At 57.4% G+C, this 27585-nt stretch overlaps 2 protein-coding genes across 10 annotated transcripts; both read right to left on the bottom strand.

Moving 5' to 3' along the window:
* Window positions 1–1470: 1470 nt before the first annotated feature.
* On the bottom strand, window positions 1471–8724 carry CPNE6 (copine 6). The gene is made up of 18 exons (XM_058429352.1): window positions 8358–8724; window positions 7902–8108; window positions 6426–6597; window positions 5851–6030; window positions 5413–5487; window positions 5173–5247; window positions 4924–5007; window positions 4743–4832; window positions 4279–4383; window positions 3964–4050; window positions 3670–3729; window positions 3276–3409; window positions 3144–3198; window positions 3001–3052; window positions 2546–2679; window positions 2168–2404; window positions 1791–1965; window positions 1471–1670 (listed from the first exon to the last, which is right to left on the bottom strand). Exons 1-17 carry the CDS (start codon window positions 8405–8407, stop codon window positions 1828–1830), a joined length of 1935 nt encoding a protein of 644 aa, XP_058285335.1. The 5' UTR covers window positions 8408–8724; the 3' UTR covers window positions 1471–1670; window positions 1791–1827.
* Window positions 8725–9828: 1104 nt separating this feature from the next.
* Window positions 9829–27351, bottom strand: CARMIL3 (capping protein regulator and myosin 1 linker 3). Of its 9 annotated transcripts, none has more exons than XM_032180053.2 (40): window positions 27137–27351; window positions 25521–25615; window positions 25183–25233; window positions 25020–25079; window positions 24810–24925; window positions 24513–24610; window positions 24185–24255; window positions 24011–24084; window positions 23703–23778; window positions 23534–23622; window positions 22929–23023; window positions 22614–22700; window positions 22299–22408; window positions 22079–22156; window positions 21445–21521; window positions 21260–21364; window positions 21100–21169; window positions 20551–20632; window positions 20326–20422; window positions 20126–20180; window positions 19867–20039; window positions 19594–19662; window positions 19264–19357; window positions 19072–19170; window positions 18569–18697; window positions 18285–18398; window positions 17650–17825; window positions 16751–16838; window positions 16482–16619; window positions 16142–16205; window positions 15792–16000; window positions 15296–15399; window positions 14379–14694; window positions 13902–14030; window positions 13189–13255; window positions 12994–13083; window positions 10858–10976; window positions 10594–10774; window positions 10312–10422; window positions 9829–10183 (listed from the first exon to the last, which is right to left on the bottom strand). In XM_032180053.2, the coding sequence occupies exons 1-40, from the start codon at window positions 27174–27176 to the stop codon at window positions 10155–10157; spliced, it is 4125 nt and encodes a 1374-aa protein (XP_032035944.1). In that variant the 5' UTR covers window positions 27177–27351; the 3' UTR covers window positions 9829–10154. The 9 variants fall into 9 exon arrangements, with proteins under 9 accessions (XP_032035944.1, XP_032035945.1, XP_032035946.1 ...); XM_032180054.2 differs by having other exon boundaries at window positions 9829–10180; XM_032180055.2 differs by having other exon boundaries at window positions 9829–10180; window positions 15296–15396.
* Window positions 27352–27585: the final 234 nt, after the last annotated feature.

Genomic DNA, 27585 nt, shown 5'->3' with positions numbered 1-27585 from the left:
GCCTGCAATGGGAGTCCTCTCCTCCATCACTCTCAGAATTTCTCTCGTCTCCTCTCCCTTCCCAACCATTGGCCACTGGCCATCCTCTCTGGCTCTGGATTCTCTCTCTGAGGGGCTCACAGAACCTTTAGCTTCTCTTTCTTCATCCCCTTCCACACTCATTGTTGAAGGGAGAGCATGGGGCAGGGAGGGTCCTTCCAGGAGCCCAGCTCTTTTTCTCTCACGCTAAATTTCACCTGTGTCTATCCTTGCCTGCCCTGGAGCTGTAATTCAGACCCACTACTTTTCTTGTTCACTTTTCTCACCTGCATGGCACACAAAGGCAGACAGAACCATCCACAGACACCTGAGCACACAACTAGGCCACATATACAGTACACATACCTGGGTCTCAAAAGGATACTCCTGGGTTACCTGAGTATACTTAAAAAAAAAAAAGTTGCCCACTGTGGTGATTAAGAGTAGTGCTTTAGGTGGGGCGCAGTGGTTCCTGCCTGTAATCCCAACACTTTGGGAGGCCAAGGAGGAAGTTTGAAACCAGCCTGGGCAACATAGCGAGAGCCCTGCCACTACAAAAAAATAAAATAAAATAAATTCAGATGTAATGGCATGCACCTGGAGTCCCACCTACTCAGGAGGCTAAGGTGGAAGGATAACTTGAGCCCAGGAGTTCGGGGACGCAGTGAGCCATAATCCTGCCACTGCATTCCAGCCTGGGTGGCACAGTGAGACCCTGTTTCAAGTTGTAGTTCTACCAGTTTTTTGACCATGGGTGAGTTAAAATCAAGCTGCACTTGATTGTCAGAAAAATGGTGAAAATAATGGTAACCACCTACTGAGAATAAATGCATTTAAATAAGCACTTAGCATAAAGTTGACACATGCTACGTAATGATATTTGCTGTTGTTGCTGATGAGATTGTTAAGTGTGTGAATCTGTGTGTTCATGCACTGCACATCCCTGAGTCCATGAATGTGACCCATTAAGGCCATGAACAGACACACACATTGACACACCCAGGAAACCAGACTGTATAGGCCTTAGATGCTCCGCTATGTTCCCAATTCACTAGCAGACCTGCTGCCCTCCTTCAGTACCCCCAGCATCTGCTCTTGGCCCACCCCACAGCTGTGTGGGGGATGGGGTTCAGCTCCTACGGGACCCAGCAGGGCCTCTCTGGAGACAGCTATAAGAAAGCTTCATCCTGCCCCCCTGACAGCCCCTAATTATCCTCCTATCTCCTGTAATTATTCTCCATGGTGCCTAGACCCCCTGGGGTTGGGAGGTGAGGGTGGGGGCTTCTCAGATCCCACTGGCACATAGTTGGGGTAAGACTGCAGAGACAGCAGCCTGCCTGGGGAGCTCTGTCTCAGATTTTGAAAGGTGCTGGTCCTCATTTCTTATGGTGTGTGTGGGGGTGCTGCAGGCTGCCCAGTGGGCATCTGAGGCATGATGGTTAGAGGCTGAGGTGCTAGGAGCAGTTCTCTTTATTAATGGCTAGAAAGTCAGGATCACCCAAGGAAGTCACTGAGGGGCCACAGCATTGAAGGGTATGGGGTTTGGAGAGATAGGAGCAGGGCCCACCACTCACGTCCAGAACCCAGGGGGCACAGCTGGTCCAAGAGGTGGAGGCATTGGTCACTGGAGTCACGAGGGTCAGGACAGGCACCTGGGAGGGGGTGGGAGAGTCATAAGCACTCTCTTCTACACTACACCCAGCCTAGATGGGCTCTACCAAGCCCCACTTTGCACCCACTGTGTCCACTCCTTTGGAACCCCCAGGACTCACTGAGAGGCTGAGGGAGTGTCGGTCCGGAGGGTGGCAGTCACGGGCTAGGACTGGGAGTTGTAGCCAGTGTGCAGGGCCTGGGAGCCCCAGGGCTGATGCCCTGGCTGGCGTAGTACTCCACCACCTGCCGTGGCACCTCAGCCAGGACACACTTGGCGAGTGCAGAGGGGGCAGCCTAGGGTGGGGACAGTGATGTGGTTAGGGGTGAGAGGAAGAGTAGGGGAGGCAGGGTCAGCTGAGGGAGAAGTGGGGCTTCAGGGTGGCCAGCTGGGCTCCCGTGTCCTTAGCAGGACATCAAATGGTGGAAGACGAAGGTCAGATTTGGGGGGATGAGAAGCTGAGGAGTCCTTCAGCCGGAAGGGGCACGGGGGACTCACATCCTTGAAGTCTCGGAAGGGCACGAACTGGACAATGTCTCGGGCTGCAGGCACCCCTCGGGGGCAGCGCAACGGACCGTCGTCGCCGTCCAGCAGCCGCATGTCAGAGAAGTCAGCATTGCCCACGCCTACGATGATGATGGACATGGGCAGGCGGGAGGCACGCACGATAGCAGTGCGAGTCTCAGCCATGTCGCTCACCACACCGTCAGTGAGCACCAGCAGCACCGAGTACTTCTGAGGGCAAGCAGAGAGGGTAGAAGGGTTGGCTTTGTGTGCAAGGGCGTTGACACCGTTTCCACCAAGGTGCAGGCCCTGGCCCTGGCACCACTTAAAGACACATGGGGCAGCTCCTGTTTGCCCGCCATGTCTTCCTACCGTGGCTTGGCCGGTGCTCTGCTCCCGCTGGGCGGGCTCAGCCACACGGTTGATGATGGGGGCCACGTTGGTGGGGCCGTAGAGCTGGATCTGGGGCAGGCAACGACGGTAGGAGGCGATGACTCCTGAGATCTCTGTGGGTGAAGAGAAGTTGTGAAGCTGGTAGAAATGAGCAGGGCCCCCTCCTGACACTCCTTAAAGCAAGGAAATGCTTCCAGGTCTGAGGACTGCCCTGCCCTCGAGTTCCTTCATTAAGCAGTGGGAGAGTTGGATGGTCCCTTGGCAGGGAGAGTTGGGTGCAGATGCTGGGCCTCGGCCCTGGAAGCCTTGCCTGATAAAGACAGGCCTGGGATGGGCGGAAGGGACAGGAAGCTGGGCCCTTGGGAACGGAGTCTGTGCTCCTGTGTGGAGTGTGTCTGGGGGGAGGCGGGGCAGGTGAAAATCTCCCCTTTTACCTTCACATTCAGGATTTTCCGGGTCAAAGTTGATAGCAAAGTCATGGGACACCTGCGAGGGCAAGGCAGGAGCAGTGAGGGCCTGCCTTTTCTTCCTGACTGACATGCCCCCCATCTCCTTCTTTCCCTCGTATCTAGCCTACCTCGAAGTTGGGGGGGATTCGAGCCCCAAAGCCAAAAGCTGGGAACCGCTTATCACTGGGGAGAAGAAAAGGCTGTGGAATCCATCGGGCAAGGCCTCCCTGCCTGTTCCCTCCCACCCCACTCCCTCCTACCTGTCATAGTCCTGGCAGATACCTCCCACTGCACGCAGGGCCTGCAGGTAGTGGTTGGGCTGTCGGGGGCTGAGGCAGTGCAGGGACTGGCTGCTCCTCGGGTCCCCATTGGAGGCGGTGAAGTCGATGGCCACCTGGGTGGGGGTGGGAAAAAAGGTCATGCTGCAGCCATGAGAGCCACCAGATTGCCTAGGCCAGAGCTGGGATCTGTAGGGAGGACTAAGACGAGTGGTGGGGAGGCTACAGGTAGCCACATGATGAGGGGGGCGCATAAGCTGACAATGCGAAGGCTCATGAGCAGCCCAAGTTGGGGCAGTGGAGATTCTGGGCTTCTTCCTTTCACTGTGGACTCAGCCCTCCCTCTTGCCTGTGTGCCCTCACTCTGAGTCTTTACCGTGAAGCTGATCTGGCAGCCACCCATGATGTAATCCAGGAAGGTGTGCACCTTCTCCACCTGGAGGTAGGGAGAGGGGTAAGGCGAGGGGATGGGGTGGTCCTTTGAGGAGGGAGCTTGGGTAGGGCTTCTGTGGGGAACATGGGGGAGCCAGAGATTTTGGGTTGCAGTTGGGGGTGGTTCCCAGTTCCCAGAAGCACAGAAACTGGTCTTTGAAACAAGGGAAGGGTTGAACCTGAGAGTGTGGTAGGGGCAGGGGCTGAGGCAAGGCTTGAAGCAGGAAGTGAAATTTACCGTGCACTGGGCCAGCACTACCGTCCCTGAGCTCTTGTAATTCTTCTTCTTGTCCCGATACTTGGGGTTGATACAGTCCCACTGCATCTAGACCCCACCCCACAAGCTCAGGGTCACAAGTCCATCAGGTGACCCCCCTTTCTCCCTTCCAGCAGAGCCTCCCAGAGCAAGACCCCCATGGCTCGGGCCTTCGGCTGAGCACAGGTGCTTTCCACCCTCGCCACTTCCTATCACCTACGGTGGTCTCTTCAGCATCACCCTCAGGATTCTCCCAGGGATCTGGGTGGGATTCTGGGGGTGGGGTATTTGTGGCACCTCCTGGCCAGGGCTTGCCGTCCCTTCCTGCATCTCCTGGAAAGTGCTGGTGAACTCGCCGATGAAGTCATGCTTCCCGCTGGAGTCGTAGTCATACACCAGGAACTGAGAAGGCAGGGGGAGGGGTGGGGTCAGGTTGGAGATGCTCTGCGGTGTTCACGGTGGGTAGGGGGACTCAGAGGCAGGGACCTCACAGTCTCGAGGTCCAAACAGATCCTCAACCTGCCCAGAGAGGCCACCTGCTGAACTTTGTTCTTTGGCTCAATCTGCTAGGGACTTTGGCCACTGATAAAATGCATACATGTGGGAAGTTTAACATTGAGCTGTGACCTATTATTTATCCCACAGTGGGATGTGCTTATCACTTGGGGCAGAGGAGGGAGGCTTGCCACATGCAGGGGAAAGGTCTTAGATAGCAGATTGGTTGCTCTAAGTAGGCTGTGCTGGCTCGGCTGGGACTTCACCTTGAGAGGTCGGTGAACATCACAGCTGCATAGGGAATGCAGCGACAGGCGGAACGGCTCCCAGCTGGGGTTCAGGTTGTTCTTAACCACCTTGGAGAGGCACCAGGTGGCTGGTCAGCTCCTGTCTGGGTTTTCTTACTTTACTCTCCCTCCCTTCATCCCCCTAGCCCCAGGCACCAACCTCAGTTCTCCAGACCAGCTGATCACTTTGGTCCCCGTTGGTCTTATAGATTTCCATGAAAGGGTCAGATTTGCTGAACAGATCCTGAAGATACAGGAGAAAGGGCCCCTGAGGTTGGTGAGAGCTGCAAGGAGGGTGGGGGATGGGCTCACACTGGGAAGAGAGCAGGCCTGGGCTCCCGGGATCTGTCTTGAGTGGGAGGCCTAGGACTGACAGGGGAGTTGGGGGCCTGGACTCTGGGGTTCCAACCTTGTTGTCCAGCTTGTAGGCTCTGAAGGTGAGTTGCACATAGTCGTTTGTGCCTGATACCTCCTCGGCCACGATCTGCAAGGGGGATACAAGTGGCAGGACTCCCCTATCCTTACCACAGGGGCCACCCCATCCCCTTTCCCTTAGGTGGGGGTGGTCCTGGGCATGATGTCACCATAGGTGTCCATGCAGGGGCATCGAATACCTGGACCAAGGGTGAGTACAGGTGATCTTGCCTACCGTGATGGTGGACTTGCCCGCAGTCTTCCCATTCTTCAGCAGTAATGGCTTAGTGACCTTGGTTTGTGACACAATCTGGGGATGGAGGTGGAGGGAGACCCAGCTGTGACATCCCCATCTGCCTTGGCCACGTACAAGGGATGGAATAATAAATGCCCTGAGTGTCCGCGAGGGTTGGCACTTTGAGTTGGGCTAGGGTTGGGCTCAATTTTTACAGTAGTCTGAAGAGGGAAGCACTCTGACCACTCCTCCATTTTTTAGATAGGAAAACTAAGACTCAGAGAGGTTAAGTATCTTTCCTGAGGCTGCACAGCTAGTGAATGGCAGAGATGGGAGCCAAGGCTGGGTTGAACTAGCTCTAGAGCTCATGTTTTCTCTCTTTTCGGCTTCCAGAGGCAAAGCTGATGGAGGTAGGGAAGGGTAGCCGGGAATGCAGACCTGGCCCAAGGTGCACTCTGTAGAGCCGAGGAAGGTATCATTTCGGGGGCTGGTGGCTCCGTCCTCGGCATCAAACACGTGGAACTGCAGGGGCTGCTTCTCCTCAAAAAAATACTCAAGGGCCAGCACCCGGGAGAAGACAGGGCTGGAACAGGAGCGAAGCACCTCCGTGCGCTCTACCTGTGGTAGTGGTTGAAGGGAGGCGAGGACTCTCTGGGAACCGAGGACACGTTTCCCTGCCCTGGACGGCCCTAGTCATGCCAGCTCTTCTTGGGTCCCCACGTCCCCAGCAACCAGCTCTTCTCTTCCTAAGCTGATCCCTGAGCTTGGGGTGCTGCCTGCCCACTGGACCGTCAGTCCTCTGGGCTATCATGAGGCCTTTGGGAGCAACCCCACTGCCTCTGGGTCAATCTCAGGACCCTCTGGGACTCCATCTCCAAGGTTACCCAAGTGGCCTCGAGAAGGCGCTGCAGAGTCCACACATTTCCCCGCAAGGCTTTCACTGCTCCCACCCAGCCTCCCTCCTTCCCAAGCTTAACCCAGGTTAGTTAAGGAGAAACCTGAACTGCTCTCACCTCCACCCACTGCTCATCAGAGTAGAGCTTGAGCAGCACGCAGGGGTGGGGTTTGGTGAGTGTGTCCCGGTCCAGGAGGCCATGGCAGGACACCCGCAGCTCCACCCGAGAGGCCCCCAGCGTCATGGTTGGGGGCTCAGGCACCCATCCCATCTCAGGGTCCGACATGTCACTGTGGGGACAGAGCAGGTGGCCTGGACCCTGGAAAGGGAACACCTGCCAGCAGAGGGGTCTATCCTCTGGGGTCCCTGGGCCCCACCCCTTAACCTCCTTCCCTAGACCCTGGGGCCTCACGGACCTCCTGCTTCCCCTGCCCTCTGCTCAGCTTCACCAGAGTTCTGAGCAGGGGAAGGCAGAGGACCTGAGCCTCCCACTCCTGCACAGAAGCCTTGTGCTGCTGGCCTAGGTATGCGTGGATGGGGCTGGAGAGGGCTGAAGCATTGGGGTGGGGATGTTCCTGGCAGTCTTGGCTCCTAGGCCATCGATTGATCTACACTTTCTGCTGCCTCAGCACCTTCTGCTATTTCCCGACTGGTGTTGTGCCAGCGCTGCACTCAGTCTTGGCACGAGGGAGCTAAACTAGGGCAAGGGGGTGGGGCAGGAGGTGGAGAGGCCCCTGGAGGTCTGAAGAGGATGGGTCTCAGAAGTGGAGTCTGCAGTGGGCAGGAGACAGGTTGGAAAGGCCCCTGCTGGGCTATCCCTATCCACTCCCTACCCCCATTCCCCTTCCGGCTAGCTGATGGAAAAGGGGCGGTGGTGGGCTGGGAGGCAGGACCAGGGCTCTGCTGAAAGCTCCTTCAGGCTCCTGGCAGGAGCTCCAACTGTGACAAGCCTCACATCCCTCCCCACCTCCCCTGTTTTCACACTTCTTGGCAGCACTGGCACTGTCTCTTAGCGACAGGATTTTTGGGGAGTCGTGGCTCCCTCCATGCTGCCCGTGGGATGCACGCATGCCACCTTCCCCCAGCAGTGGTACCAAGCCTCGGGCTGAAGCAGGCAGGGGTATGCCGGCCCGAGTTCATGGCCGGTCAGTCCATCTATCTGTGTCTGTACAGATCTCAGGGTGAGGCTGTCTGATCCCATGTCATGCTTCCCTGAGTGAGTGTGCATTGGTGTGTCTGAGTGCCCCACCCTCCGTGTCTGTCCCCCTATGTCGTGTGTCCATTTCCAGGAGGGTGTGACAGTTCCTGTACCTCCCTCAGAAGTGGGACCTTTCTCTGGCTGGATATCTACCTCCCCACAGTGTGTGCCTTTCTGGATATGTGAGGGAGGGTCTGGGCTGGGGGAGGGGGGGTCTCTGCCTTCCAGCCACAAGTCTCCCAGTTCTTGGGGGTCCCTGAGATAGGCAGGGGCTTGTGGTGGTGAAGGGATTGGGCAGGGCTGGGATCTCTCTGGGGGCTCCAGGAGATGTTGTTATGGAGACTGGGCCAAGCTGGGCTGGGCTGGGGCTGGGCTGGGGAGGAAGGGTGGGCTCACCTGGGCTCTCGGTCGGGGGCTCCTCTCTCCGGCTCTCTGGCCCTGGCCCTGACTCCCTTGCTGCTCCAGCCGCTGGCGCCGGCTCCAGCTCCGGCTCTGCTGCTATTTATGGGGCCTGGGTGGGGAGGGGTGGGGGGGGGGCGCAGCACCAGCTCCCCCTGCATGGATGGATTGGGAGGGAGAAGAGGGAAGGGGCAGGGCCACAGCCTGGGAGGGAGCCACAGAACCGGGGGAGGAGGGCAGGCTGGGGGTGGCTTAGAGACAGGACCCCCACAGACACAGTGACACACATCTTCCCCTTCACACCACACCCACACCCAGAATCACAGAGATGCGCACATTGCAGTGGTGCATGCACATACACATTCAAACAGAGAAATGATGGCGACACATGCACCCACGACTCACAGGCTCACACATATCTTGACACACACAGGCGCCAGTACATAAACTCACTGTGACACCATGACAGTTACAGCCCCCGGCGGATACACACTGGGAAACATACCCCTTCTCACATCACTTTCAACATTGTTACACTAGCTAAGGATATCTGCAGTCACATATACAGGAACACTGGGCTGTCCTTGTCACACATGTACTCACTCAAACTAACCCGGAATACAGCAGAATGTGATCTTCCCATGCTCCTTAAAAACCATCACGTACCTTGCTGAACGTCTTAGCTTTCAGAATGATGTCCAGTTCCCTAGCCACCATTTTATAAGGAGACACAGGAAATGGACATAATTGCTTAAGAACACCCAACCTCATATTCTGGTCAGATGAGGGCATGTGCTGAAGGACTGACTCCCAAGGCTTCTTCCCGGTGCCACACTGTACCCAACACCCCCCGAGATTCAACCCATATGGCCTTACCCTTGTGGGAGGTGCTGTGCCATGCACAGATCTTAAGGAAACAAAACAAGTCATTCCTGGTGAAATCAGTAAGTAAGGGAAGTAAGCAGTTGCCTGGGGAGCTGCAAACCACACGTGAAGACATTTGGGCACATTGTGGTCTGCGATGAGTACCCAAGAGCATTTACCTTCACCCTCCATCCCCTTAAGCTGCTCATGTATTAATGTAGCAGCCATTTATTGAGCATCTCCTGGGTGTCAGGCACTGTGCCAGGTGCTGGGGCTACACAGGTGATTAAGACACAGCCTCTGCCCCTGGGGGAGGCAGATGTATATGGAACAGAAAGACAGACAGACAGACAGAAAGAGGATAAGCCAATATGCATACGCAATTAAGTGTGACAGGTGCAATGTTATGGACCTGCTCAGGATGCAGTGGGAGCACATTAAGGCAGGGTGCGATATGGATGAGTGGGGAAGGCATTAGGACTTCACAGAGGAAGGGGCTTTTGAGTGGGATCTTGAATGCAAAGATAGTATTTGCTAGGACAACATGGGAGACAGCTACTTTAGTTGTTGACCTCACGCCACAGAGACTTCTGTTCACCTGCAAGCCACTCTGCTATTGAGACTTCTGACAAGTGAGGGTGCCCCCAGGACGGCACAACATCAAGTAATTCCCCCATTAGTGTGCATGTGCGCACACACACACACACACACACACACACACACATACACTGCTCCCGTGTCCCTCTGGTACACTGGGGCTTCCAATCCCATTACACCCCCAAAAGCTGGACAGGCATTTGGGTTGGTTTCTGTCCTTTTGGTTCTTTCTACAGGAAGCTCAGCCCTGACCTTGTGCATAACATCCACCTTGGCTTGGGGACTTATCAGTCCCCTTCCCTCGGCAGTTCTGTTTTTTCTCCTGCTCCTCTCAGAATCCCAAGTCTATCCCTGTGGAATGTTTCTCATTTTTCTCCACTGTGGCCAAGCTCCGAGGGTTTGTGGGAAGAGAGCAGATGGTGGAGGCAGTGAATGGGGAAGATAGCAGAGACTCGAGGCAGGCAGTGATTTTGGTTTTTTATTCTATACAAGTGGGGAGAGAGTCCCTGGGGATAGAGGGACAGAGATCCACCCTCCTGGGGGAGGAGATAAGCCCCCACCCAGAAGCTCTCTGCAGAGAGAGGCATCGAGGCAGGCACTGACAGCCTCCATCTCTCCAGGTGGCTCCCTTTGTTCTAGTCCCTGCCTCCAGCTCCCCCATGCCTGGTCCTGCCGTCTTGCTCCTGTAGGACAGCGGCTGGCAGGGGGCCCTGGGGGACTGGGGGTGGATAGGGGTCTGAGTCCTTGTGAGGCACATGTCGAGGGCTGAGGAGGGTGTTGTGGCAGTTGTCAGTCTGTTCCTGGCTCACTGGTTCCTGCTGGGGACAAATCCAGGGAGCCCTGTTTCCTAGGCAGGGACAGCCAGCCACCTGGTGTTGGGGCTTCAGGGGGTGTCATGTTGGACAGATAGGTGGGAAGGGAGGACGTGCCCTCTCACCACCAGCACCTGTGGGGTCAGGAAGCCGTCTTCTATCAGGTTCCAGCTTGTCACAGGACTGTGCCCGCCGTGTCCTCTTGGGCTTCAGGGGGGCAGTCCGCCGGCCTGGATCAGGGGGCCCTGAAATAACAATCAAGGCAGGCCTAACACAGGAGTGGGGCTCAGGCTTGGATGCTTATCCAGGCTGTGACTCCTGGTTGTCACTCATTCCATGCTCTGGAAGAGGACCTGATGTGGGCAGCAAAGTCCTAGAGGTGCCCTGAGCCCCCCCACTCAGCCAGGGTGGCAGACCTTGGACTTCGGGCTCCTCTTGGTCTTGCTGTGAGCTCAGCCTCAGCCGGGGTTTGTTGACTCCTGGAGCTGCATCTCCAGCCTCAGCCTCCTCCCTGACCCCTGGTTCCTGGGGAGGCCAGAGGCCCCTGGGCACAGCCACTGGCTTGGGAGGCCGTGGAGCTAGAGCGGGGTCCTGTAGCTGGCAGAGGAAGGAATATGCTGGGTCAGTTAGTCCCTTTGCCTCATCAAAGTGCCTCCCCCACCCATCTTGCCAGCCCTCACCTTGGCATTCCTAGCTGGAAGTGTCCTTTCTGGGAAGAGGGTTCCCTCCTTCTCCTCTTCCCCATCTTGGGAGGCTGGGCTGGGACTCTGGCAGCTGTGGTTGGGGGCACTCTCTTCAGCTGGGGATGAGAGAGAGGAGAAGCTGCAGGAAAAGGCATTCTTGCATAGCTCCTGCCCCTGTCTCCTCTCTCCACTGAAGCCCTGGAGGCCAGGACTTTCTCCCTCCAAGCCCACTTGCTCCTATGTCTCTGCCTTTCATGTGCCTCTCTTTCTTTTTTTTTCTTTTCCTTCCTTCCTTCCTTCCTTCCTTCCTTCCTTCCTTCCTTCCTTCCTTCCTTCCTTCCTTCCTTCCTTCCTTCCTTTCTTTCTTTCTTTCTTTTTTTTTGAGATGGAGTTTTGCTCTGTCACCCAGGCTGGAGTGCAATGGTGCAATCTTGGCTCACTGCAACCTCGGCTCACTGCAACCTCCACCTCTCGGGTTCGAGCGATTCTCCTGCCCCAGCCTCCCAAGCAGCTGGGACTACAGTTGCTTGCCACCACGCCCAGCTAATTTTTGTATTTTTAGTAGAGACGGGGTTTCACCATGTTGGCCAGGATTGTCTCGATCTCTTGACCTCGTGATCCGCCTGCCTTGGTCTCCCAAAGTGTTGGGATTACAGGTGTGAGCCACCGCACCCGGCCTTTCATGTGCCTTTCTACATCCACGCTCCTTAGCCCTTGTTTCCCAGGATCATCCTGAGGCCATCACCTCTGGAGGGGACTGTGGCCTAGCTGTTCCTCTTGCAGAGCAGTGCCCGACCCCTTTCCTGCTGAGGCAGGGCCCAGGGCCTGCTGGGTCCACAGGCATGCTGCCCATCCAGGCTGCAGTGCCCTGGGGGCTCTGCCAAGGCTGCAGCCTGGCATTCCCAGAACTCTGTCTGAAAGTCTGATTTAGATGGAGGGGTGCCCTGGCACACTCATCCCCTGCCCTGGTGGCCTTTAAGCAACATGAGCCTGTGGGTCTGACACTGGAAAGTGTTGTCTGCGTGTGGATCTGTGAGGTGTGTGTGCAGTGGGGCAATTGACTATTGCGGTTTCCTAAATGAAAGATGGAGCCCGACTTTGGGGCGCTTTAATTAGCCTGTGTATGGGATGGAAAAAATCAGCAAAGATGCCCCCAGTGCTGGGTTGGCCTTGGAGGAGGAGGCAAGGGCACGGGCACTCCAAGTCTCAGGCTAGCCTGATTCTGCACTACAGGGGAGAGAGGGGCAGATGTAGAATGGGTGGGATGGGACAGTGGGGAGCACGTGGCTCAAGCCAGACCAGCCTGCTCAGCTCTTAGCTCTTTCCACCCCTTATGCGCTAGCCTGGTGGTGGGAGTGAAAGAGGCTGAGGGGGTGTCTCCATCTACAGGGAGATTTTGTCTATGTCAATATTGCTGGAGGGTCACAGTCCAGGCCTTTGGCAACTGAAATTGATGCTGAGCTGACCAGCTTTTCTTTAGTGGCTCCCTAAGCGGAAGGTGCTCTGAAGCCAGCAGAAGGGAAGTGTCACGCCTGGGATAATCCCCTCCCTTTTACTCCTCCAGTCATGGGGCCAGAAAGTAAATGACTTGTTTAAGGTTGTGGGTGGCTGAGAAGGACTAATACCGCAGGTTTCTGACTTCCGAGACGAGCTCTTGCCCATGTTTGGGGCACCTTTCTGCGTGAGCTGAGGGTGAGTTGATAAACGACTTCTGAAGGAGGCTGAAATCTGTGAGGTGGGCCTGGCATAGCTGGCACTTGCTGGCAGTTTGACTTGCCCACCCTCTTCCCAGCAAGGTGCAGAGAGAAGCCTTGTCTACAAAGGCTGCCACTGTGCCGATGGTGACCAGAGGCTGCACCTGCCCTAGAGAATTCACCAGAGCCATCCACAAAGCATTGCTCCTGTTTGCTAACACTGGAGAAGCCGCTTTTGTTCTGTAGAAGCTTTCTTTGGATTGGGTTGTTTGTCTCTTTTGGATATAGCTTTGTAAATATCCTTAAACATTTTCACTGTGTTGACTTCTCACTGCCCCACCTTGGCCATAAATTCCCCAGCACAGGGGCCATGGGCTTCTGTTTCTTTGGACACACCCTGGGCTTTCAGTACTGCTGCCTGAAAAGAGGCTTTCCATACCTATGTGCCATGTGGCCTCTGCTCTGCGCATGGCGCTGAAGCTTGGTTTGGTGCTTTGGGGCGGTGGTGGAGGCTTCCAGGATCCAGGCCCTGGAGTAGAGACAGAGGATGAGAAAGAGAGAAGAAGAAAGGAAAAAGGTAAATTTGACCCCTGAGAGAGGGGTCAAAAAGGGCTTTGAATGTGACTGTTCTTACCTGCATCATCCGAAGAGCGCCGTTTCTGCCAGGCCTGGGTGCTGCCTTCCTGGTCTGGGCCTGGGCCCTGAAAGAACAGTGGGTCAGGTCGTAAGAAAGTCTCCTCTGTGGCAGGACTGCAGCTGACAAAGGGCTTCTGCTCTAGCATCTCCATGTCATTCTTATGTCATTAGTCCCTAGACACTTAGACTGTTTCCCAAAGAGTGGCACCCATACCTCCCCAGGGGCACAAGAAATGGCTTACACAAATGAGTATACTTCCATCTTTATAGTTCCATATGTATTTCATGTGTCGTAGAAAAAAACATGACTCATTCAAACAGCCTGTGATTTTAAAGATAACGCCTAGGTCTAGCCTAAGTTAAAAAAAGGTGAGTTAATTTAAACAAAAATACTATGTAAGTAATAATTCAGGTAAAAATCAGTCGCAAAGGTTGTAATCAAGTCACCATTGTTTGGGAAACAGAGCTCTAGAGGTAAGTATTTTTATAACCCCTCACTTTACAGTAAAGAAGGAGAGGTTTCAAGAGGTTAAGTGACCAGTCCAGGGCTCCACGGCAAGTGTGTGGTGGGGGCTGAATAGCAGCTAACATCTTCTAATGCCAAAGCATCTGCTTTCTCTACTCAACCACCAGGGATGAGGGAGCGGGAAGGAGAGGGTGGTGGACAGATACCCTCAGGACCCACAGTTTGTTGTCCCAGGCTCCACTCACCTCTCGTTTCCCATCGAAGCTCCAACCCTTGGCTCTTTCCAACCCGGGAAGGGCAACACCGTGAACCCTTGGCTGCTGTGCTGTCCCAGGGGCTGGGCCCCCCTCCCCTGGCTCTGACCCCTCAGTGCCCTAGAACAAGGTCTCTTATTTATTAGCAGTTCCCAGTGGAATGGGGCTCCCCAGGCTGTGAAGGAGTTGTCAGGAGGACCCCTGCCTCACTGAGTCCCTAGCCATGGGGAAGCCCTGCCGAGACCCTCTGAAGAGTCCTTCCAACGCCTGCATTCGCATATAGCACTCGCAGCATGCTCTTGGCCACTGGGTCTTAGTCCACTCTCAAGGAGAGGAGAATTGAAATGACCAATGTTCCCAAGAACCCTGGGTCCTAGCATTCTCCCATTAAGCTTGGGGTGGGGTAGGAGACTGGGTTAAGTGTGGGGCAGGAAAAGGGGAAGACACAGCAGCCCCTGCCTCACTTACCATCTTCCTGCGGAAGGAAGGCCCCCGGCCCCCACCAAATCCAGGGAGGAGGCTGCTCTCCTCCTCTGGGCTCCAGCAGGGAGAGGAGTTATTGCCGAGGCTTGGGGGGTCTGGGCTAGGGGGGCTCTCCTGAGTCGGGGGAGGGGGTGGGGGTGGAGGGAGGAGGAGTCCAGTGGTGGGGGACCCCGGCCCCCTGTCCCCCTTGAAGCTCCGGGGACGGCGAAAGTGAAACAGGCCCCGGCGCCTCTTCTTCTGGAGTGGAGGCAGCGGTGCCTCCGAGAGTCCTGGCCGCACGGTCCTCAGAGTCCGGGGGTAGCTGGGGAGAATCGGGGTAAGTTAGCAACAAATGCCAGATGCAAGCTCAATCCTGGGTCTGATAAACCTGCTTTCCTCTCATCTGGTCTCCCCGGCTGCACTGCAGCCCTTTCCACTTAGTTCTCAGGGAGATGATGCCCTTGCCTTTCCTGTCCCGTTGTAATCCTCTAGCAGCCTTTCCCGCAGACTGATATTTCTTCCCAGGCACCTCCCCCGCATCTCCTCTCAGCTTCTCCAAGTGACCTGGCTCCTCCTGGACAGACCCCGGGCAGTCTGCAGGACAGTGACGGGGAACACTACCCCCCGGGCCTCTCACCACTAATGGGTATCCTGTCCCAGGGCTGCCCCCCACCTCCCCCTCATCCACACCTGCTCTCCAACCCCACTGTGGTGGTTCACTCTGGCCCCATTCTTCCCAGCTGTCCTGGGAAGATGCAGAGGTCATGGCTGGGTGGGGAAGGATGAGAATGTGGGGAAATTTCCCACAGAGACTGGCTTTGGGCACTGTTGTTATGGAGACTCCCATGGGAGCTGGGAGGACACAGCAGCCCTTCTAGGGCCTTGGGGCCTGCTGAAAATGGGAGTGTGTTTAGGCATCACACCTAGAACTTTCCTCCATGACCCTTCGGCTGAAGAAGTCCTCCAGCCCTTCATCCAGGCGGGTGGCCATCCCATTCTCCTGACGAGTGCCAGGTGCTGGCATCTGCTGGGAGGAAAGTCCCGTGGGACATCTCATCTAGGTCAGGAAGCCCCACCTCCCATCCACTCAGAGCATTCCCCTTTGGGCTTGGACATTTATGGAAATGTAGACTTCAGTTCACCCGGTGTTTCCTAAGCTTGGTGGCTCTTGGTGTTCTTGGTGGCTCTATCCTTCACCAAAATAAGAATGACACTGCCCGGCAGACAGAGATTTCTTATCTGTGACAAGGTCTAGCTCTCATACAAACTGGACAATCCCTCACCTGTTCATTGGCACGCCTGGACTCCTGCCCAATCCCTCAAGGCTATTGTCTCTGGCATTTGGGTCCTAAAGGTAAAACCCCTGGCTCTGGTGTCACTAAGTGAAGGGGATCCTCTTGTGAAGCCTTAGGGACTCACACTGGGTCGACCAGGTCCTGGAGGTGTGGTCCTGGGGGGGCGGGGCCTCCCTTGTGTTTGATGCCTTAGTTTGTAACCATGAGTGGGCAGCTCAGATAGACCTTCCCAGGAGCCACTAGCTGTGGGCTGGCTGCCCCCGAGTCCTGAGAACCAGCCAGGGGGGATCCCCAGGTTCCCCAGTTGGCTTTCCATGTCCTGAGGGCTCCCGCCTGCAAGGACAGGAGCGTTAGAGGGACTAGCAGAGGAATGGGGAGAAAGCAGGATGGGGAGACAGAGAAAAAATCAAGGGAAAGAGGGGCTACGGAGGGCGGGAGTCTGGAGTCCACGAGAACGGAGGCTGGGAGACTCACTGATGAAGGCAGACACCGGCCGGATCTTGCGGCAGCGTTTCTGCTTTTTGATGGCCATGGTGTCCTGCAGAAATGAAGACGAGTGGCAGGGCCAGGAACCTCACCCAAAGCCATCCATTCCTCATGAAACCTTCCTATTTGAGCCCATCCTGCCCCTCGCTCCTCAGGGGGCTGAGGCACTGGGATGAGGGAAGAGGTTGGGCTGGATAGGGATTGGGGGCAGAAGGCCAGGCACAGTGAGGTGGCCAGGGGAGTACAGATCAGTGGAAGGGGACAGTGTTGTGCAGGTTTAAGGGCATGGCCCAGGTTATTAAGGAGGAGCAGGGAGCGGAGGGCTCACAATGTTGGTCCCAAGTTCATCATCTGTGGTCTCCTCATGGTCATGGTTCCGGCTTCGGCCCCGGGAGGACGCATCTTGCCCTTGGCCTGCGCACCCTGGTGGATCTGACAGCGTCCTTAGCTGGGTCAGGTGCCGGGCCTGGGGAAGGGCAGGCGTGAACAGAATTCCATGGAAGCTGCCCACCTCCCAGGGCCTTGAAGGGGAGGGTGATTAGGGAGACAGGATAATGTGGGGTGGAGGGCGTGCCCGAGCCAGGCCAGGCTGCTTACCAGGCTCTTGTGGGAATGGTAGAGCTCCTGCAGTATCTCATCCACTATGGAGTTGGTTAGGTAGGTGACGACTGAGAGCTTCACTTCGCTGTGGGCACAGGTGGGGCTACTCAGAACAGTAGCACCTCAGTCCCCCGCATGGCCCCTGAGGCACTCCCTCTCCCAGAAGCCTGAGAGAATGGCCAGCTGGCCTGGTCTGTCTGCCCATGGAGCGCATGTCGCTGCTGAAGGAGGCAGCCTAGCCCTCGACACTCATTCCTCCACAAATACACATCTAGTCCCACCCCAGAGCCCCCAGCTCAACTATGTGTGGGGAAAGAGGAATTCGAGGAGAAGAAGGAGCAAGGGGGCCCTAGGTCAGGCCCCTGGAACCCCAGTGGAACAGAGCTAGGTAACTGGGGTGCTGAGTAACTAAACCCTGCTAGTTGCTACTGTGAGGGTAGAAAAGACCCTTCCTTGGGCCTAGCTGTTTCATAGGCATGTGTACTAGTTTTCCTTTGCTTTGGTGAGTGGTGGCACCCAGACCCAGAATGAAAGAACTCTAGGGGCAATGAAAACTGGGAGGAAGACAGTGCTTCCATGCACCCAACTCAGGTACTTTTCTTCGTCCATGCCTCCGAGGAGGCCCTGCTATCCCATTCCTGGTGTATTTGTGTGGGTATGTGTGTGTACACCTGTGTGGGCACAACCTTGGCTCCTAAACCCCAGCTCAGCACTTAGATTTCTAGGGCAAAGACCAGTCAGACCCTAAATAGCGAGGTTGCATTTGGTTAAAGATTGATCCTTATAATGGAGATTGTGCCATTCATTATTCATTGCTGATAGCTCTCCAGTCCTAAGTCCCTAAGTGATCTGGGCCAAATCCAGCTCAGCCCCCAGCCCTGCCCTTTGCCTCTCACTCCAGCTTGTTCTGAATGTCCTGTCCTGCTTGCTCCAGCAGTGCCCCTCGGATGAAGTTCCGGGGCACAGTGACTCGCTCCGCCACATTGCTCAGCATCTTGTTGTGTCCCTCGGCCACCCGCATGGCCACAGGGCATAACTCCTGTGTCAGGCTGACCATGGACTCCAGGATCACCTAGTATGGGGGAAAGGGAGGCCAGAGGCCCAAGGGGGACCGGATCAGGGCTGGCACCACAGCAGAAGAGACTTTATCTATTCCAGCCCCTCCTGCTGAGACTGAGGGACCTGCCTAAGGTCACAAAACCGTTAGTGGCAGAGTCTTGGACACTAAGACTTCCCCACTTTCTGGTCAGTGCTCCTTCCACCCTACCATACAGACAGGGGGAGTCAGTCCAAGGATCCAAATCCAGAGTGGGGAGGTCAGAGTTCAGAGACCAACATCAAAGCTAGCAGAAAAAAATCCAAGCCTGATACTGCAGCAATGCCTTGGTACAGTGGCAGTGTGGGTGGTCTCAACTCTGTGCATGTCCTCCTGGCCCTCCAGAAGTCTCCCAGATCTGACTTTAGCTCTGGGCTTAGGGCCTCAATCAACACTGGGTTCCCACCATGGCTTCCTCCCTCCTCCAGGACTTGCCTGCAGCTCCTTGTCCACAGCTTTGGACACCTCACTTGCTACTGATTCCAGCCTCTGTCGCACGGGCCCGTCATTGGCCAGCACGTGGCCCAGCTCATAGAGGCTGGGAAACAGCTGGAGAAGGAAGAGGTTATGATTAGCAGGCCAGAAACAGGACTTGCTAGGTCTCTGGGGCCCCTTGGCTAGGAAGGCAGATGCACAGGGCAGGGCTGGCATGGCTTAGCATGGTCGGCCTTCTTGGGTTCTCCAGACTTCAGGGGAAGGGTAGCCTGTGGAGGGCTCACCGCCCGGGAGTTCTTGGCATCTTTGATGAGGTCCCGAGCGTAGAGTAGCTCATCCTGCACAGGCTCCAGGGGGCACAGTCTCAGGGCCCGCACCTCCTCCTGCACTCGTCCACACAGCCGCTGCAGCATCTGGAGCACAGTGGCAGGGGTGTCAAGGGGACCCCTGCTTCCACATCTTCGCAGGTAGGACCCCTTAGGGCAGTGCTACTGGTGCTGGCACCGACAGTGGTGGAGGTGATGTCTCTGGCTGGCCTGGTCCTCCTTGCTACAGCCTTCTTGAATGCCCAGCTGAGCTCCCGGAGTCCTGTGCACTCCCGCTGTTCGCCCACATATGTTTGAAGCCCATATCCTGCATGTCCTCTCTTTTTGCTTCCCCACATGCTCAGTCCAGTGATAGGCACCATGCAGTGCTTCTTCATGCTCCCCCACTCAATTTTCCATCACATCACACCTGTGCCCTGCATGCCCCGGGTATGCCCCGTGTCCCAGAGGGAAATGTTTACTTGCTCAGCGCTGCTGGTCACCAGGCCCTGCTGCAACCTGAAGGCCTGCTCCTGGGGGCACGTCTGGGAGTGGTTGTTCCTCACTAAGCACCATTGGATCTGGAGATGATGGGGTTGGTGGGTCAGGGCCTGGGGATGGGGGCTGCCCCCTGCCCCTTGCTGTGCCACCCTGCTTAGGACAGCACCCTGCACCTTCTGCCAGACGTCCTCGGTGCGCTCAGGGGCGCTGCGATAGGCTTGGGAGATGTCGCTCACGGGGAAGGACATGAAGCGCAGCGTGTGGTTGCTGTGGGACACAGGGGCACACTGGGTGGGAACAGGTGAGGATGGGAGGCCCCTGCCTCCTCTGTTGGTGAGCAGCCCTCCAGCCCCCTTGCTCATCATTTCTCTCTTCCATGGCCCTTCCTAAAATTTCTGTGCAAATAGGTCGAAGGGGCTAGGGTGGGGCAAGAGTAGTTCAGGCCTGATCCAGGCGCAGGGAGGCTGGGGGCTTGGATCACGGCAGGACCACGGTCTACTCACCTCTCCAGGGCCCTTGCGATGTCCAGGAAGCCCAGGGCAGATGTATTGTTCCGATCCCATAGGATAGTTCTGGGGGGAGGGTAAGCACCAGTTTGGCACCCCTCCTCCTGGGTCCCTGCTAGGGGCCAGGGACACAATCCTCTTGGGGCAATAAGGCTGACTCAGAGATGGTTCTGGGGCTGGAGGTCCAGAGCATCAAGGCAAGCAGGGAGATTGTGTATATATGGGGAGGGGCTGGGGCTCCAGGTCAGGGGGTCCTGGTGTGGGCCCCACCTGAGGGAGGAGTTTATCTGCAGGGCCTTAGACAGCATCTTGGCCCCGATGTCCTCCATGCCATTGCCGCTCAGATCCACCTTGGCCAGGCAGGTGTTGCTGCCCAGGGCATTGATGAGGATGCTGGTGCGAAGCTTCAGCCGGGAGTCTGCCACCGACAGTGACTGCAGGGACTGTGTGGGCAAGGGGGGGTTGGGCCCAGTCCCCCCAGCCTCCTCCGACTGCAGGTCCCCTCCCAGGCCCAGGCACAGGCACTCACACAGTCCTCTTCCTGGATCAGCTGCACCAGCTTGTGGAGGATCTCCTCCAGGGTCCTGCAGGGAGGCGGGGCTCAGAGTAGGAGGGGAGGGGCTGGGGTCATGCTATTGGAGGAGAGAGGTGGCCAGAGGTAATACGGTGAGCCAAGAGGATGGGTGAATGATGGAATGAGGGTCTGTGGGCAGGGAAAGGGGGCCTCACTTGGCCTTGACATTGAAGTTCTTGCCCAAAAACAGGTGCTTGAGGGACTTGTTCTTGCCAAGTGCGGGCACCAGTGTCAGGAGGTCCGAGTCGAACCCTGGTGAGCAGACGGGAGAGGCCTGGACTCGAGGCCTGAGGCTGACTGGTGTCCCCTCAGGGCTGCTTCTGCATGCTCCAGGCCCCTGTTCTCCCTTGGCCCCAGGGAAGGGAGGCACCACTACTCACCATTGTCTGACAGATCCAGGCTGCCTACACAGATGACAGCTCCCAGCTGCTCCTGCAAGGCTTGGGCTCCCGCTGAGCGGAGCTGCAGGGACAAGGTGAGGTAGGGAAGGCAGGGGTCGGGGTGGGGGATAGGGCACCTTTAATGCTTAGGATAGAGTAGTCACACCAGAACTCAAAGTCATGCCAGGATCTGGGTGTAAAATCAGGGAGACCCTTTCCCCACACCAGATCTTTCCCTAGAGCTGGCTTCCCTCCCTTCGGCCAGAAAGGCTGCTATTCCTGAGACAGCTTGCTCCTGCCCTCTGGTGGAAAAGTCTGGTATCTCCCACGCCAAAGCTTTAAGGGCAGAGATACTAGAGACTTGAGAATGAATGGCCTCTAGAAAAGAGGGCCACAGACCCCAGACTGAGAGGGGAAAGTGGTGGTGTGGCCAGGTCAGGGGGTCGCAGAGGGTCAGCACAGAGGCTAGATGGAGCCAGGGTTTGACTTAGGTCCGAGAAATGCACATGGGTCGGAGGAGGGCAGAGGGGTTGGGGACTGAGGGCTCACCTCACAGCTGCTGAGATCCAGGTGCAGGTCACTGAGGTGACTGTTGAGGGAGAGGCCCTGAAGCAGTGCCCTGTGGGAGGGAGGTCAGCAGGCCCTCCTTTACCTCTTCCCGCTCCCCGTGGTTCCCTTGGATGCGCCCCCAACCCTGCACCCACCCGACCTGAGGGCCTCCAGGGGCAGCTTTGTGGCCGACAGGTTGACGTGGCTCAGTGTGTAGGCGCTGCTGAAGAACTGCTTGAAGGCCGGCGGGGCCTCTCGACCCTTCCTGTGGAGAGAACCCTGGGGTCAGCGAGGGAGGGGGTTGGCCATGTCTTGCCCCGTCCTCCCTTCCCCCTCCTCTCCCACCTGTGGGAGCAGCTGTTGCGAGCCAGGTTGAGGTAGGTGAGGTGAGGGCAGCAGCCGTGGAGCAGGGCACCGAGAAGCTGTGGAGGGAGATATGGTGGGTCTCAGGGGAGCTGGAAGGGGGTAGGGGGTGGCAGGAAAGGACTCCCCCTCCCTCCCCATCGAGGTTCCTGGCTCTTCATTCTCTGTGGTCAGCCTGTGTGAGCTCCACTGGAGATGCCCACTCAGATTCTTGAAGTCTCTGTTTTCTCCCCTGTGGAACATGGGTCTACTCCCTGCCTGGCTTCCAGGAGCATGAAGCTGCTCACAGGCAGTGGATGTGTAAAGCCAGGGCCACCACTGACTCCTAAGGTGCCTTATTCAGGTCAGAAAAAGCATCCATTCCCCTGGTGGAGCCAGGGCGCACAGCTGGGGAAGGGAGCAAGGGCTGGCTTTTAAGCACAGCAAGCACAACCTTGTGACCTGGATAAGGTGCCACACAGGTATGAACTATGGACATTGCTTTATACTTCAGCTGAACATGAAGTCATCTAGACAGCTCTGCCCGCCTGTGTACTCAGGGATAGGGGGTGAGACCGAGGCCCACTGTGGTCTTCCCAAATCACCTCAGACTGGCTTCCCATCACCAACTCCTCACCAAGTCAATGACGCAGTCAGTTCCTGACAGGTCCAGGTGCACCAGGGCATTGGGTTGGGCCAGGAAACTGTAGAGGGCCTGGAGTAGGAAGGAAGAGGGGTTGCAGGGGAAGGGACGATGGAGTCTCACCACCCCCAGAGGCCATGGGGCAGAAGGCCTCCCAGCTCCTGAAGCTTAAGCATGCTTTCTGCAGGGGGCTGAGGCTGTTCTGAGGACTCACATTGGCCTCATCCGTGGCGAGGAGCCCAGGATTCTTGCTCAGGTCCAGGTATCGAAGTGAGCTGGCAAATGCTGGGTTGGCCCCGAAGGTCTGGCCGAGTGCCTGGAGCCCTGAGCACAGCGGGCACTGGGCTGGGTTGGCCCCTAGCCCCACCTCTTCCCCTCAGCACATAACTCTTCCCCGCTCCCCAAACGTGGCTCCTTTTCACTCTTCCATCCCTGAGGTGGTGTGTGAGTGTGTGGATGTACCTCTGGAGCTCAACACCCCAGGCAGCACCAGGGTAGGGTCAGAGGTCAGGGGTCCTGGTGCGAGTACCTCGAGGGGAAATGGCAGTCTTGGCCAGGCACAGTTTGGTGAGGCCAGTGGGGAAGCAGAGGAGCTGCTGGCTCAGACTGAGAAAACCTGGGGAGTGGAGAGAGAAATGGGCCCAGTGAGGGGCACGGCAGTGGGTGCAGGTGGCACAGAGTCAGGTTGGGGGCTCGAGTAGGGTACAGGCCTTGGGTCAAGGAGGGAGGTGTCAGGGCAGGGGCTGGAATCAGGCTGGAGAGCTGCTGTTCAGACCTGATTGGGCTCTGGGCTAGGACAGGGGTCTGCATTGTGATGGGGACAGGATTCAGGGCTGGGGCTCACCCTTGTCCTCGATGGGGTTGTGGGACAGAGTGAGGGCATGCAGCACACAGCTCCCGTTCTCCCCAAACACCCCGGCCAGCTTCTGGACAAAGTCCCTTCAGGGAAGGGGAGGAAGGATTTGTCCTGAGCTGAGCCCCAGGTCCCAGCCTCTGGGTTTCCCCTCCTCCTCTACCTGACTGCCTGGCTGGGGCTGCAATGGTCAGAGGCCCCCACAACAGGGGAACAGCTCAGGGCCTGCCAGGGAGCTTGTCACCACTCCGGAGTACCTGGGGGCATTCCACACCTTAGGAAGTTGTGCTGAGACAAAGATCAGCTTTGGGTCCTCAAGACTGGAGCAGCCCACCCTGCTTGGTAGTTAATGGAAAAAGAGGACGGGGCATGGAACATCCTGGGGAAAGGCCATGGAGCTGGGGGTCAGGAGGCTTGGGTCTGAGTTCTAGCTTGACCTCCGACTTGCTTTGTGCCCTCTTTCGGCCTTGGTCTCCTCTTCTGTAGAGAGAGGCACTGGATAAGATAGTCCAGAGGCCTGCATCATGCTCTGAGGTTCTGGGACCCTAAAACTACATCAAGGGTGCACTACTGCCCAAGGAGGAGAGTGGCCTCACGTCTTAAGCCCGGCGTTGTCCAGCACCAGCTCTTCGAGGCTCCCCGACTTACTTAGCGTATGTAGCACCTGTTCTAGCACTTCAGAGCCCTGAGGAAGAGGGGGTCTTGTGATCAGGGGCCAAGGGGGGCACTATTCCTCCCACCTCACCAGCCCCTCCTAGTTCCTACCAGCCGCAAGTCCTTGCAGTAGAGTTTGGTGAACCACTGGTTGTAGGCCAGGGCTGCTACCATTAGGGCCAAGTCTCTGTGGGCACATGGAAGGGGGCAGGAAAGTGGTGAGCAGGTGGCTGGGTCAGAAAAGAAGAGACCAAGGATAGGGTGGTTGGGCTGGGGAAGGCCTAAATCAGTAGATGGGGATGGGATGGAGTTGGGGAGATAAAGCTGGGGCTGTGGGACCAGAAGGGCACTCCTGGGAAGGGCTGGGGTTGGGCTGAAGTTGGGAATTTGAGGGTGGAGTCTCTGCCCCATCTGCTTACCGGCTCTCCAAGTGGCTGAAATCCAAAAGATTGAACTCCCGGTTATCTTCAGCATGGTAGATGGTGTCCACATCCTTGGAGAGGTGGAACTGGCTCACACCTGCTCTCCACTTCCTCCTTAGCCCCCTCCCTCCAGGTCCCACCTGTTCCCTACAGGGTCCCTGCCCAACATACCCATTGAACCTCCTCACGGCAGTGTAGCCCATTGTAGTCACACAGAGCAGCGTAGGTCTCAGAGAAGCCACCTGTGGGGCAGGAGATAGGCTGGTTCCATGAGGGTAAGGAGATGGGGAATAGGCTTGGGGTTCGAGAACAGTCAAGGTCACTTTATGTGCCAGTGCTCCTGGTTCTTGCTATGCCATGAACTTCCTGAGGTCTGGGAGCTGGGAGTCCTTAGGGCAGGCAAAGCCCGCCCACCCAGGCAACACCCTATGCACAAAGGGCTCTGGTCATGGGGCAAGATGGTGGAGCGCCTACTTTCCTCACATCAGCCCCTGCTCACCGCAGACACTGTGGGTGGTAGATGTGGAAGTCTCAGAGTTGGGGGATGTATCTCGGGGCCCTTCTGGGGTGTCTGCGTTTCCACGCCGGATCAAACACCTGGAAAAGAAACAAGTTATTCCAGAGAGGGCTGGAAAGAGGCTCTCAGTTCTTCCCACGTTATAGCTCCTGCATCCCAGGAAAAACCAAGAGTGGGGACATGAGAGCTCTCTTTCTCAGCCCTGGCCCAGGGGAAGGAGGAAGGGAAGAACTGTCCCTCTCATCTAATGCCTTAAGAGACCCCTCATTTGCCACTCACCCAGGGCCAGGGCAGACCTTGGACAGGGCAGAGCTCACATGTCGTGTCACCTGGTCCACACTTTCAGCTGATGGCAGTCGCATGCTCACCATGCCACGCTCCGTCTCCACCAGGATCTGGGGGAGAGGAAGCGTCAGAGCCTCAGACTCCCTCCTCTCTGCTCCCTCCTCCAGCTGGCCCAGTAGTGGGGCCCAGAGCCCTGGTACTCACCTGATTCTGACTGAGCGTGTTAAAGGCACGGATCTCCAGGACATTGAAGGAGCTCTCCACCTAGGAGGGATGGAGATGCTCAGCTCCTGGTAAGGACCTGGGTTGCCAGGCTGGGGAGGTAGGGAGCATGCCAGGTGCTCTCCTGCTCCTCAGCCCAACTCACCTTGGCTGGGACTTTAAGGGGGAAGAGGTGGAGGCGCCAGGAGGTCAGGGCCTGCAGAGAGAGGAAAAGAATATCAGCAGCTCATGGCAGCTGCTGGGCCCCGGTGGCCCTGCCCTCCTTAAGCCCTTCAGCTCTGCTCTTGGAGTGTCCCCCCAACCGGATGCCCTACCCTAGACTTCTGGTCATCAACACAGTCCAGCCCTGCCTCCTCCCCCTAGGTCTTGTCTCCTCAGTGTCCACCCACTTCTGTCTCTTCTGTCCTCCCAGCTCCCTGCCCTCTACTGGCCAGCTGCCCTTGCCAGCCACCTCCTCCCTCCCCACATGCCCAGTGCCCTCACCAGCACTCGGTCCTCAAACTTCTTGGGCTTTGTCTCCAACTTCACACGATGTTGTTGGAGCACGGCCCCTTGGCTCAGGCACCTCCGGATGCTGTCTGAGGGTGGGTGGGAGCCTGCTCAGAGCTTCCCCTTACCCTGGCCATCCCCACCTCCCAGAGCTCTCCAGATAGAGGCAGGGTCAGGGTCAAATGGGATGAGAGAGAAACAGAGAGACAAAGAAGGGAGGACAGGGACAGAGGCCTTTCCTTCTTGGGTGACTTTTCACACTGTCTCTTTTTTGACTTTTCTCTTTCTATTAGAGAGGGAGTAGGGTGTGGAGAAAACTCCGGCTCCTGATGTCCCTGAGTCAGGGGACGGTTGCTGACTGTCTGTGGGAGGGTGTGTCTTACACTTCTGAGGGTGTGAAGAATTTTTCCAACCCATGCACTACAACAGCCATTGACACATACACAGTGAGTCAGTGTGTGGGGGTGTGGGGTGTCCCTTTGACTATATTCTAGGTGGTCTGGGTGTGAGTGTCTGCCTTTACTATGAGAGTGTGCATGCCTCCTGGAGATGTCAGGGAGCCTGAGTGTGGCATTGGTGGGGACAGGTAAGTGTGAATGAGTATGCTGTGGAAGGGGCACAGAGCCAGACACTTCCTCCGTGTGTGTTGGGCGGGGAGAAGAATTAATGTTTAAATGAGCCCCATACCCATCTGCTGGCAGAACCACCCAGATATAGTGTGTGTGTGTGTGTGTGTGTGTGCATGCGCGTGTGCTGGGGTGCCATCTCTGTGAAGATGTATTTACACAGGTCTCATGATTGTGCTGTGTGTGTGTGCAGGTGTGGGAGATTGCCACGGCGCAGCATGCCTCTAAGTATCCATGAGCATCCTGCGCTTTGCGTGGGCTAGCCTGTGCTCCTGTCTCTGGGGGTCAGGGTTGTGGCAGTGCTGGGTGGCCGGGCCTAGGTTTGGGCTAGGTCTGAGAACCATGCAAACGGGAGAAGCCTTGATGTGTGGGTGGTGGGTAGCGAGGAAGGAAGCAGGCTGGGACGGGGACTGTGGGAGGCGAGCCGCAGAGACCCTCCTGCTCTTGGTTTTAGGTCTAATCCAGGGCCTCTTCCCTGACTCCCTTCTTTGCCCCCACTGGCCTGGGCGCTGCCCAGCTCCTAAGGGGCTCTTCAGGGCCAGTTCCGGGGCGGGGCCGGGAGGAGGGAGGGTGTTAAGCCACGCAGCGGTCAGGACCAGGGGCAGCTCCCATCGCCGGGAGGGGCGGGCTTGGCCCCGCCCGGCGGGGAAGCGGGGACTCTCCGGATGGGAGACTGGACGCTTCGCCGAGGGTGGGCCAGGAACGCCGAAAGTCAGCCCCAGGGAGCACCAGGGAACTGCACCTGTCACCGAAGGGCGGGACGGGCGGCTCCGGGACAGGAAGGTCCCGACCGGGTGAGGCGAGGCAGGCAGCGGAGGATGCTCAGGGGACAGCGATGCCCGGACTGGAATGCAGGGGCTGCCTTGGAGCCGGGATGCATGGGGTGAAGGGTGTGAAACACCGGGCTAGGATGCACCGCGGGGAGGAACGCGCTGGGTCTGGGATGCTGGACGGGGCGTCCCAGAGACCGAGGCAGCCTCGTACCTTGCAACTCGCGGGTGAGCTCCACGCTGGGCTTGGCCATGGCGGCTGCTGCTGCTGAGGCTGCTGCAGAGGAGCCGCCGCCGCCGCCGCCGCCGGGGAGCCGCGGCACATGCTAGACCCGGCTTCGGCAGGGCCCGGGCGCTGAGCGCTGCAGCAGCGGCCGAGCCCGCTCGGGTCAGGGGCGGCTGCTTGAGCGCTCCTCCCCCAGCCTCGGAGCGCCGGCTCCCCCGCCCAGCCCGGAGAGCTGCCGGACTGAGCATGCGCGCCGCGCTGCCGAGCCGCGTGAGACCCCGCGCGCGCTCGTGCCGACCCTTCTCGCTGGCTCCCGCGTGAGCTGGCCGGTGTGCGTCGCCCGGTGTCCGGGCCTTCGGGGTGGGGGGCAGCGTCCCCGCTTTCCATCTACTCAATCCTCGGGCCCGTGGGCAGAACCCATTTCTTTTGTTTGTGGG

This window comes from Hylobates moloch, unplaced genomic scaffold, assembly GCF_009828535.3.
Source record: "Hylobates moloch isolate HMO894 unplaced genomic scaffold, HMol_V3 SCAFFOLD_16, whole genome shotgun sequence".
Taxonomy (NCBI): Eukaryota; Metazoa; Chordata; class Mammalia; order Primates; family Hylobatidae; genus Hylobates; species Hylobates moloch.
Note: the sequence above shows the minus strand (reverse complement) of the source record. Positions and strands in the feature narration are given on the sequence as shown.

What these genes read in the sequence shown, in the direction of transcription:
- CPNE6 (XM_058429352.1), bottom strand. Translation starts at nt 8,407, where the DNA reads ATGTTTCCCAGTGTGTATCCGCCGGGGGCTGTAACTGTCATGGTGTCA. An exon ending in GTAACTGTCATGGTGTCACA is followed by an intron (nt 8,109 to 8,357) that starts GTGAGTTTATGT and finishes GCTCCCTCCCAG; the next exon opens with GCTGTGGCCCTGCCCCTTCC. An exon ending in AGAGCACCGGCCAAGCCACG is followed by an intron (nt 2,405 to 2,545) that starts GTAGGAAGACAT and finishes GCTTGCCCTCAG; the next exon opens with AAGTACTCGGTGCTGCTGGT.
- CARMIL3 (XM_032180049.2), bottom strand. Translation starts at nt 27,176, where the DNA reads ATGGCCAAGCCCAGCGTGGAGCTCACCCGCGAGTTGCAAG. An exon ending in CAGATAAACTCCTCCCTCAG is followed by an intron (nt 19,663 to 19,866) that starts GTGGGGCCCACA and finishes CCCTCCCCCCAG; the next exon opens with AACTATCCTATGGGATCGGA. An exon ending in GACATTCAGAACAAGCTGGA is followed by an intron (nt 16,839 to 17,649) that starts GTGAGAGGCAAA and finishes CTGTGCCCACAG; the next exon opens with CGAAGTGAAGCTCTCAGTCG.